The following is a 12,461-nucleotide window of genomic DNA, read 5'->3' as shown; positions in this document are numbered from 1 at the left end:
ACATTTATATGTGAAGAGTCCCCAGCAGATGGCGTTATCGGTAAAAGCAACTCGTGGGCATAGGTACCTGTAATGAACAGAATAATAAAAAAATAAGTTTACATTTACAATATTAAAGCTGTACGACCATACATTGTTCTTTATGTGAGTAAATATCCAGTTAAATATATAATAAGGTAAATATATGAAAACATTTGCTACTGATAATGAATATTGTTTTTATGTAGTTTTATTATGTCTTGGTTAAAATAGAGTCTACACAATGTCATAATGCAATTGTGTAACTATATTACATACACAATATAATATGTGGGCCCTCTATATAAAAAATAACATTGCTTTCCAGCCTTACCTCATGGGTCTTAGTTTTGCTCATGAAGTTACTAAGCACAGTTTCCATCATGGAAGATATGGCACTGCACCAGGCAACAAATCAAACACTCATCATCACTCCCAGTAGAGGCTACTGCTCATTTTTCCTGTGGGCAGAATACTAAAGCCAACAAAGGAAGCTGAGTAGGACACACTGTAATGTTGTGGGAACAGAGTGACAGTGAAATATTGTGTATTCTGACCCTTTAATTTAAAAATAGACAATACTGTTTCAAAATTATTCTGTCACTCAGCTCATTATAGTCGCTGCTGTGCCACAGTGTTTAGTAGCTGTGTAGTGCCCTTCACCTGTCATCTCCTGACATAACTTCTCTTCTCAATTTCCCTCCAGCTGGCAGCTCTCCCAAACAGGATGCCATTCCTCTACATCCCCATCTCAGGCCACCCTCTACAGCCTTATAAGGGGTATGTTCTGAAAGTTCCTGCTGCTTTTAACTCTGTAGTCTAAATTTTAATATGGACCATTTATTTCAACACCCAAATTGTGTGTCCTTGCAGGGGAGTGGATTTACCAGCTCCTCTGAGCTATAAAAGTGTATACTTGGGGTGGGCATTTCAGAGATGGAAAAAAGAGATGGAAGGGAGAGGACAGGAAGCACACTCACTGTGCTTCCTCCTGCAAAGATGTCTCTGTTTGATGGGTAACTTGTCACACACAGCAGATGGCATTTCAACTTCCCTGTTTATTAATGAGCATTTATGTCTCTTGGCAATCACTGTTAAAGGACCCACATCATGATAAACAGCCTTTTCCTTTTTGGTTTAAGACAAAAGAGTTTGATGTAGTTTGAAAACTTTATTTAAAGTGTCCTTGAATGGAAAACTGTGTTGACCTTGGCATAGCTGAGTTTGGTACATAGAAATGACACTGTCAAATACTGATGTCTTTTTATGTAAAAAGAAATCTGGCATAATCTAACCAATTAGCCCAATCCAACATCCAGCCCACAAGCAAAGCTACAATGCAGTAAAACATATTGGCCACGCTGGGAGAGTATGATGTTTATTAATACTTTATTTAGTTTTCTAAGACAAGCATGCACATCACCACCACCAGACTTTAGTTAACAGAAAACTGGTTGCTACCTGAACTAGGCCATTGTGACTGTGGCTTTTCATGGGACAGTATCAGCAGAAGATACTGCAAATTCATATTTAGCATAAGAGGAAGCTAATCCAACTGTGCTAGGCTAAAGCCACTTTTGCTCCTATAAATACAAAGTGCATTTTAGAGTAGCGTTACTGAACCTCAGAATCTTGTCAGCTAATGTTCAACTTAAAACCTAAGCATGTTCTCCAAAAGTCATATTTTTATACTTACTATAACCATTAACAAGCTTCTTACACCTCTCAACTGGAATTTTAAGATCTCTCCACAGGTATTCAACAGGATTTAGGTCCGGACTCATTGCTGTCCAGTTCAAAACTCTCCAGCACTTTGATTCCATCCATCTTATCACACTGGATGCTTTTTGAAGCATTCTGAAACTGCTCCCTATACTGGTATGGCAATTTTCAAATTTAATGATGAGTTATGTGTGAAATAATGTAAGATTTTCCATTGTTTCTCTACTTTTTGTGTTGTTCCAATACACACAAATAAATAAACATGTGTAGAATCCTTTTAATTTGGAGAAATTTCACATGTGCCAACACTTTAGGACATGACTGCATATACAGTACACAACAACTTAAACAAGCATGATCCCTCAGACCAAGCTAAGAATGCAGTTGACCCAGGTTTACCGTGAATATGAGATGCCAACTACTAATTTTCTTACTTAATAAACCACATAGTGACATTAGCTATGCTTCTGCCAAGGCTCACTTCATCACGGTGGGACGTCAAAACTGCTGTTTCCTGTTGATACCCAGAAATCATGAATGTCTCAGCCGTGTCACAGGTCATAGGATGTGTGCGTGTGTCATTTCCTCTTTTAACAGTGCTATATTTTAATGGAACACCCATCACTGACAAGAATAGGTACCACACACACCCCCACCCCCACACAAACTCATTATAGCCCTTCAGTCTTTAATATATGTTTTGTCTGAAATATGGCTTGAAATAAAATGGGGGGGCTGGAGCCTATCATGTGTGTACCTTGTTAAATAACTAGAAGTATTAATTTGTACCCAACTGGCATTTTAACGTTGAATCAGTTAAACGTGTATATGGCGAAGTTGTTTCAATGTTCAACCTGTAATAAACCATATCTCACAGTCGGGATGCTCAAAATTGTATTAAAGTATAAAAAAAAAACAGGAATAAAAACTGTATACCATCATAAAAAAAGTAATTTTTTTATTTTTATTCTCTCTCTAAATATACAACTCTGAGAAGTAGGAACTGTACAATTACAAACAAAAAGCAATTACTACACGTAGCTAAAACTAGAAAATCCTATTGATAACAAAGGGTTAACAATAAACTTACATCACTGTAGTAAAGCTGAGTATAAAGAATGTTACCCACCACTACCAATCTGATTCAACAGTATGGTGATGAAATTTCAAATGCTAATTCAAAGAGCAGAAGGATGAGTACATTTCAAAATTTTCACAACCATTTAACATTAAATATTGTTTTAACATTGTGTTATCTGTGAGAGCTTAAGAAAGCAAGTCTAATCGCTGCTCAGGAACAGGAACAGGAATGTCTCGGTCACAGGCCTGTCAGGTTGAGGGTCAGCGGAGATGGAGATATTTAAAGCCTGTCTATCAAATGTGAAAGCTTGTGGTTGCCTAATGGTGCCATATCCTGCCACCAACCTTATCTGTCTATAAAACAGTAGATACAAATGTTGGATGTGAGTTTTTAGGGAAAATTGTAAAAAGGTTTTCCTTAAAGTAGTGTATGGTGTAAGGACTAAGTTAATGTTGTATATGAAGGGGAAGCAGCGTGGCTTCCTCTGGTGTTTACTCAGAGAATGTCGAGGACAGGATGCTGGAGTTTGGAGGAAACCCTGGCGGCAAACCCTCGCCGTCCTGAGCGGAGCGGCAAAGAAGGAACATCAATTATACTGGGGCTGGCTTTGGGAAGAGGCCCGGACATCCCCACATATCTCTCTCTTGCTTAACAGAGGAAGCTGGCAGTAGCTCTCTTACTGCCGCAGGTAACACTACTTACTCCACCCTGTCTCTCATTAGCTTTCACTGCTTATATTTGCTCAGTTTTCACTACTTCTCTACTTTACTGGCCATAGCAAAGTGTTTTTACTCTGTTCCAACCATCTCCAGCATCTGCTGAGGAACGACAGTGGTGTGAAAGGATCAGGCACACTGTCAGTGAGGAAGAAGGGAACACAAGGAGACAGCAGCCATCATGATGGAGCTGAAGATTCAGTTGGTCCCAACAGGGGAGATCATCCTCTCTCCAGGGATGAATGGAGAGAGCTACTGTCACAGCTGCTCCAAGGTAAGAGAGAGCATGTCTAATGACTTGTTTTGAACTGTAGTGGAACTGGAAGCTGGTGTAATAGATTGTTGTTATGAGATTATAGCACTGGGTCTTACTTATAATAAAAGTGCATTACTAACAACACAGAGAGATGATGCTGCATTCAGTATGTGCAAGCTCAAAGCCATTTTAAAGTTTATAAATACTATAAATCCAGTGTGGTGCCAGATGAATGTGTATAATAGCTATATTAAACTATTTGATGTTGATACATGTAATTAGTAGGGTGTTTCACAATAAAACTATACAGAAAATACAGAAATTAATATGATTAATATGTTTTAGGCACTGTATTGGATGCACGGAACCTATCCCCAGAAAATCCCAATAAACAGATAACAGAATATGTTTTTTTCTTAAAATGTCCATGATAATTACAGATATCAGATGTCCTGCACCTTGTGAAAAAATAATAAAAATTACTGTGGAAAGTCTCCAGAATTACTTGTAAACAGCCACATTGCATTATTTAACACTAACGTTATAAAGTTAGGGTTAGGATGATACTGTATTTTTTACAGTATCAGTATATTTATTGTTAAAAAATACACTAGCTATAGGACATTATGTTGTCTATTTTAAAGTCTTTAAATCAGCATTGTATATACTGTAATATTGAAAAACAAAAATGTCTAATATGGAATAACAATTTGAACTATAGTATATTAAAATTAATTTGTCTGTGTTTTTATTATAGTGGCTGTCCTTTATAGTAAGCATGTGCCTGCATAGTAGAATAAAGCATTTGTCTTTCTAGAAGTATTGTGAAATATTATTTAAGCATTCACTTTCTTCTTCTCATCTACTAGCATATGACCCATGCTCACATGATAAAGGGGAAGCATGCACATTTCACATCTGATATTAAAGCAGTACTCTAATAGTTTGGATAGGATCAATGTACTGTACTCTGATAATATTCCAATTCTGTGAACTTGTGAACTTAATGGTCAGTACTTTCATGACACATGGGTTATCACTTAAATCCAATCAGTGTTCACCCAGCACTCTGCAGGCTACACAACCATTTTAATGCATTAACAATTGGCTTTCAAACCCAAAGCTTGACCAGGTGCAGACATTATTAACAATAGAGAATGGTCGCTATCAAAACCTGTTTTTACAGCAATTAAACCTCTAGACATTCCTTGATCTGTGATAGGTTGGCAAGCATTACACGTTAAGAATTCTATAAAGTGTTTTTTTTATTTGTTTATGTCATTATAATAATGTAATCTCAGCAACAAAGTGTTTAAGGCAAACTTGGAGCTGCGGTTACCTTTTGCACTTTTGCAAAATTGCCACCAGTTTAGCAGGGGAAAGGGCAGTTTTAGTTAAGCCCATTTATTACAGGCAAATGTGCTCTTAAGTGAAGTTCTGTTTTCATTTCTTTGCAACATAATTTTTGGAGTGCTCTAAAGCTGGGTTTGTTTGAAAGCAATCTGCAAATAGTGAAAATGGAAAATGGAGAACAGCTGCCCTTAGTTCTGTGTTGTCTAGACTGCTTTAAATGTAAGAAGTTATAAAAATAAATTATCTACTTATTATTTAGTCTAATCTAATGGCTATAACATGATTTTAATGTGTAGCATATTCCTGAACTCAAACTCTTACTTTTTTAATTGTTGTATGTTATATGTGGGCATGATTGGTAAAACATTATATGAGTTTTAAACATTATGTTAAAAATAAAATTGGGGTTAATGCATAGGGGCAGTCAAGATCTAAAGGTTACAGATGCAGGCTTGGGACTGGAAGGTCACCAGGTTCGATCCCCTGGACTGTCAGGAAGTGGTGGTGTTGGAGAGTAAAAAAATAACACTTTCTCCTCCCTCAACATTCATTGTTGATGTTGCCCAATTACTCCCCTGGTGTAAACATAGCTAAGTGTGAGTGCTTACTGGCATTGATGGGTTAAATGCAGAGGTGAAATGCAGTGATTGCACTGCTGTGCAATGGCTATTATGTGTCTAAGCCTCTAATTCTATTATACAGCTCATTCTAAAGTGACATGTTTGAGGAAAACTGCAACCTAATGGATAATAGAATCTATAGGCCTTATTTTTATATTAATGTGTTATATTTAATATGTCATAGAAAAAATGATGCTGAAACAGTTTCAGTATGCATAAATGGCTTGTTATTGCCTATGCTGGGAAAAGGGCTAATGGGGCTGTAAAACTCTTTCAGTTTGAGTTAGTACCTACAATACTACAAGGCCTGTGACGATTTAACTATTTATATTGGACAATATATACTGTCACAGAAATAATTGTGCTAAACGTGATTGTTGTAGATTATTGCCAATTAATGCTACTGATATAATAATAATAATATAATAGCCAAATAATACATTTACATATTTTAGAGCTGTGTATTTATATTAAACGATATATACTGTCCCAGAAATTATTGCGCTAAACACGACTATTGTATATTAATGTGACTTTATGACCAACTTATGGCACTAATAATGATAATATAATAGCCAAACAATACAATTACACATTTTAAAGAGCTGTGACCTAGTGCTGGGCGATATAACGATATCGATTTGTTTCGCGATAATTTTTCCCTCGATGACGATGATAAGCCTGTGCAATAGAATTCGATAAACATTCATTTCCATTTCCGTCTAAGTGGCGCGGCAAACAACGAAAACACAACGTGTAATCAATCCAGAAGACGCTGGAGCAAATTAATAAATAGTTAAGAAAATTGTAATAGTTATTCTCATGCATGCAACAAAAAACCCTAAAGAATAGTGGAGTATGGCCCGACACACGCAAACAACCATAGTGTTTGTACTTTGGGAATAAACGGCCGCACTGTTCAGCACGTTTTAAATAAATTTTAAGTAAATTTTAAGCACTAAATGTAATTAATTCAATTTATATTAGGACCTCGGGGCAGGTGCTGCAAAAATGTGTATGTGGGGCGCGGATTAAAGGAAGAGGTTTTTTTGCGGAGCGGTAACAGGACAAAAACACCTTAAGAATGATGTCTAAATGACTTTCCTCTAATCTAATATAATTTAACATGGTTTAAGGATATAAAATAATTTCTAAACAAACGAACTTTTTAATATTGAGCTTATGGCCCAAGTGCAAAAACACAAAATCATTTATCATTTAGATTATCTGCCTGAACGCGAGCCCGAACCCGAGCTTGAACGCCAGCCTGACTCAGGCGCTGCATGAACTCGGGCCGGTCGAGAACACCGCTTTCCTCTCAGATTAGGCGGAAGAAAATGGTCTTTTTTTTAATGTAACAAATCACACTGTGATTTTTGTGATATTTCCCCAATTACAGCTCAGCTGCGCGTTTAAAGCTCAACGCATGAATTAATCGGTGCGCTGTGCGCCGCGCGTGCTCGCGGGGGATTTGACGCGTCTGTCAAGCAAGTTAATGGACCGTTTTGGGGGCAGAGATTAAGAAGTACAGCAGGTACATCTCAGATTTGTAGTTTAATGCTCTACTAAATTACTGGCTTTAAAACTGGCTCATGATATGGTCGGTTCTGGCTGGATTTTTTCCTGCCTACAGGCTGCATTTGATGGAAAGCAGCTCCTCAGTCAGACAACAGTGTCAGCATACAAATCGTGTGCGTTTCCTACAGGACAAACCATTTAAAAGTGCAGATAAACTAATTAAAAAATCACACAGTGTCTGTCTGGCTTAAAATACTTTTAATAAGGTACAGCTTTTAAATTAATAAATCAACATTCATTAAAAATCCGTGAGAAGTTCTGTATGCTAAATGACAAGCTAAGCTAATAAGCTAATAACATTTAATAATAACAGAAAAATAGATATGAATTTGGAAAATAACCAACTAAAGTGAGCTCAAAATACAATAATAAATATAATCTAACGAATTTCAAAATATAAATTAGAAATATTGAACTTCAATATTAAATTCAACTTCAACTACAAAAAACGCAAGGACCGATAGAACATAACGAACAGAAAAAAATAAATTTGAAATTGGAAAAAAAGTTCAAAATGCTAAAAGAAATAAAACCTAACGAATTTCAGAATATAAAATCTAAATATTGCACTGCAGCAGTACAAAAGCCTAAGTGCTTAAACAAACAAACCAAAAAACAGCCTATCACAAATCATTTTTTGAGCCCGACCCAGCTGAGGAAAAGGTGGGAAATCTTTTTTTTTCAGGCTGGGTCTTGGAAAACTTTGTGGTGAATTAAAGGGGCCGAGTTGCAATTTTTGTTTTACTTTAATCAGTTTTTAATCCGTCTTTTTAAAAACAAATATTCCAATATTGGCTGCCAATCAGTGCCCAATATTCTGAGCTCAAAAAACGCTATTCGGGCCAGCCCTACTAATCTAATATAATTTAACATGGTTTAAGAATATAAAATAATTTCTAAACAAACGAAATATTTAATATTGAGCTTATAGCCCAAGTTTTTTTTTCAGTCATGGAAAATTGGAAAAAATTGGAAAAAAGCCCGAGTTCATGCAGCGCCTGAGTCAGGCTGACGTTCAAGCTCGGGTTCTGGCTCGTTCATGATTAATTTGTTTTTTTTAAAAACTAATATTGGAATATTCGCTACCAATTACTGCCAAATATCCGGAGCTCAAAAAATGCTATTCGGGCCAGCCCTAATAATTATGGAGATACAGAAAAAAATATTGTGATAAAACTTCCATCACTCCCTTATTCTCTCACTAATAAAAACAAACCTTTAAGTGTGACACAAAGTGATTTGATTTATATCGTGATACATATCGATATCGACTGATATGGAAAACTATATCGTGATAAGATTTTTTCCCATATCGCCCAGCTCTACTGTGACCTATTCATTATTAAAAGTATTCCAACATTGGGATTTGAATATAATATAACTTAACAATATACATATAAAGAATAAAAGTAGACATATTGGCTCATTCATGTTTAAGTGCTGTCTTCAAATAAATGCAATGGACAATATTGAGGCCTCTGAAAATTAGTGTGGCCATGTCAATTTACTGTATGATTAGTCAATAATGTAATTATTGTTAAAGACCTGGTACATAAAAATGTTAAGTTGTTAAAGGAATGGGTAACTGAAATATCAAATTAAACAAAGATCTCTCTTTGCCCCAAATTTCATAAATTAGCCAGGTTTTGAACTTAAGCCATTAAGCTTATATAATACAATTGTATGTTATTAGAAATTGTTGCGTCAGTGCAAAACTAATGCAAACTTTGGGCTTATCAGCTGTTTGGGGTAAGGCCCAAATTGTGTAAATTTGAACACTGCGCTGTTTAGAGAAGTGGGCAAATGTCAATGGAGTCATGCGTCGTGATTGGTTTTGTTGTACTATATCACATAAACATCCACAGGAATGTAACTGAGATAAGGAAACAACGTAGAAATGTCTAAACAGCGCACATTTCCTGACATTCTTCCAAGGTCACATCACCCTATCAATGAACAAGTATGTAAGTGTGTGTGCATGCTTGTCAGCCTTATGTGAGTGTGTGGGTGCGTGTATGGCAGAAGACTAGTAAAGGCATACTCTGACTCTGAGCTATTATTAAATAAGTTATCAGGAACAACAGCCATAATGCCCATTTCCAGCCTAACCGGTGACAGGAGACAGGTACACACCCTGCAGTAGAGCCTGCCGGTCCAACACTGCCTTGTCAACAGGATACAACCTTTCCTCCTGGCTCAGCTGTCCTACGCAAATATGCTAAAGCTGCTCTCTCATTTATAAAACATCTCAGAGTAAAAGTACTGATCTAAGGTGACCTCTCATCAGGTGTCTAATTGAATTTATTGAACCTAACTGGTCCTAGACCAGCATTCTTAGTCTGAGAAGTTTGCTAATTATGGGCTGTTGATTGTAAGCCAGAACAGAGCAATGAGGAAGGTTGTGGTTTGCCTGCCTTTGGTTATAGGTGCTATCAATATATGTTGTGGACTCTGGCAGACTCATTGGGTTGGCAGGGGAGGCAACTGCCTCCTGGTGCACCCATGGCTGAGAAAGCATTGCTAAACTGTGCTCTAGAGTGGCAAAAAAGAAACCTTAAAGACCTTAGAGTGCCTGAAAGATTGCACTTTTCAAAGGATTTTTTTAAAAGTCTGTTAGGGTACCTCATCTTGCAATACATTTGATTATGTGGCCTCTATATCAAGAAATGTATGTCTTAATGAGTGCCTATTGACAGGTAGACAGATAGCAGAACATGAACAAGTGCCCACTTAGGTGTTCCTCTAACAGTGAAGTGTTCCACCAGTAGCATCATAGCATTTTTAAAGCTGTTTTTTCACCCATGGCCTTCAAACATCCTGAGTATGCCACTGGTTGCCATATACAGCTCTGAAAAAAATAAGATACCACCATGAGTTTCTTTGATTTTACCAAATTGAAAAGAGGAAGATGGATGATCACAAGCCAACAAACCAAACTGAACTGCTTGAATTTTTGCAGCAGGAGTGGCATAAATTTATCAAAAGCAACGTGTAAGACTGGTGTAGGAGAACATACCAAGATGCATGAAAACTGTGATTAAAACCAGGTTTATTCCACCAAATATTGATTTCTGAACTTTTAAAACTTTATGAATATGAACTTGTTTTCTTTGCATTATTAGAGCTGTGCATCTTTTTTGTTATTTTAGCCATTTCTCACTCTCTTCTCTCATTCTCAGAATAAAAAACAATGTTCATTTTACTCAAACATGTACCTATAAATAGCAAAATCAGATAAACTGATTTAGAAACTGAAGCTGTCTCTTAATTTTTGTCCAGAGCTGTATGTTTGAAAGAGATCGAGTCTTCTCTAAACAGAATTTAGTCAACATATTGTTTTTTTTTTTCAATTCTTAAATAATTGTATATAATAATGCAATTTCACGCTGTTCTAAATGCATAAAATGTCAGAAGATTTCCCCTTGAACAGACAATATGCTCTATTACTAGGCTTAATCCCTGTCCGGGAAACTGACCCAAAATATATATCTTATATTTAGACTTGTGCTCTTTCATTGTTTCTTTCTAAATTAAGCCTACTAAAAAGAGTTTATCCTGCTTTTGAGTAAATGTCTCTACTGACCAAGGCAGGCTTTCTACTAGATTCTGGAGAATTGTTGTGAGGATTAGATTTCATTCAACAGTGAGAATGGGTGTTAGTGAGTTCAGGATGTTGGATGATCATCTCCCCACCCGGATCGCCCCCAATTCATTCCAAAAGTATTAGATGGAGCACCATCTAGTCCACCTCTGGCCTTGGCCATGTTGCCAATAGGTTTATTGTGTTTATTCATTCAAGAGTGTTCCAAAAGTCGTGGAATAGCCGCAAATAAGTTGACCATGAAGTGCTTACTGAGGTGCCAGCTTGAAAATGCCTTTACCCATATAAGTGAGGTGTTATCTTGTGAGTTTAACACATACATCACTTGCCCAGATCACGTACGTGTACTTTTTTACTTTACTTCCACTCAAAACACTCTTTTTAGCCATCTCAAAAAAGATTATTTCAGTAATTCAGTTAAAATTTTGAAACATATATTACATAGATGTATTACACAGAATGGTCAAGTTTAAGTGTTGATTATTATGGCTTACAGCTAATGAAAACCCCAAAATCTGTGTCTCAGAATTTTTTTATATTATATAAGTCCAGTTGGTACGTTTGGCAGTGTGGACAGTGTGCCAAGTCTTGCTGGAAAATGAAATTTGCATCTCCATAAAATTAGTCAGCAGAGGAAATCAATTGCTGTAAGGGTTTCCAGGAAAACACTGCACTGACTTTGGACTTGATAAAACACACTGGATTAACACCAGCAGATTACATGTATCTTCAAACCATCACTAATTGTAGAAACTTCACACTAGACCTCGAACAGTTTGTCTCCCCTCTCTTCCTCCACTGTGTTATAAATATATAGTCCAAAGTCAGTGCAGTGTTTTCCTGAAAAATCTTACAGCACTTCATGCTTCCCTCTGCTTACAACTTTTATAGAGTTGCATATTTCATTTTCCAGCAGGACCTGGCACACTGCCCAAACCTCCAAAAGTATCAATTGGTCTTATATAATATTCTATTGTTCTGAGACACTGATTTTGGGGTTTTATTGGCTGTAAGCCATAATCATCCACAATAAGAGAAAAAAGCTTAAAATAGGTCACTGTAATAATATATAAATTTTATATTTTGAAATGAATAACTGAAATAAAGTAACTTTTCAACGATATTCTATTTTTTTAGATGCACTAGTATGTTGAACACACTTATAACTTATAACTTACCCTTTTAACAAACCCAACTCCATAAAAAACCCATAGAGTTGCAATTGCATGCTTCTGTCAGCAGATGGCGGTGTAACGCTACAGTGCAGTTCATCATAACCTTATATCAACAGCAATCACTATAACTTCATAAACTATGTTAAAACAAAAACAACATTTATAAGAAACAGATACATTTACCATGTGCTGCTAAAATAATATGTTTGGCCTTGTTTTTTCGGTTTTACATCATTTAGAGGCTTTATTCTGGTGGTGGGTGTGACTAATTCATACAGGCGTCTGGATGAGTATCACAGCCTACTGACGACTAGGATATATTTTGTTAGTTTACCGGTATA

General features: G+C 36.4%; 1 protein-coding gene across 1 annotated transcript in view; it reads left to right on the top strand.

Moving 5' to 3' along the window:
* Nucleotides 1-3,588: 3,588 nt before the first annotated feature.
* The window catches only part of myo1cb (myosin Ic, paralog b), a 69,375-nt gene continuing 60,502 nt past the window's right edge, over nt 3,589-12,461 (top strand). Inside the window, exon 1 of the mRNA XM_007260885.4 lies at nt 3,589-3,811. Coding sequence (XP_007260947.3) covers nt 3,719-3,811 — 93 coding nt within the window. The 5' untranslated portion in view covers nt 3,589-3,718. The remainder of the gene's footprint in view (nt 3,812-12,461) is intronic.

Source organism: Astyanax mexicanus, chromosome 18, assembly GCF_023375975.1.
Source record: "Astyanax mexicanus isolate ESR-SI-001 chromosome 18, AstMex3_surface, whole genome shotgun sequence".
NCBI classification, from domain to species: Eukaryota; Metazoa; Chordata; class Actinopteri; order Characiformes; family Acestrorhamphidae; genus Astyanax; species Astyanax mexicanus.
Note: the sequence above shows the minus strand (reverse complement) of the source record. Positions and strands in the feature narration are given on the sequence as shown.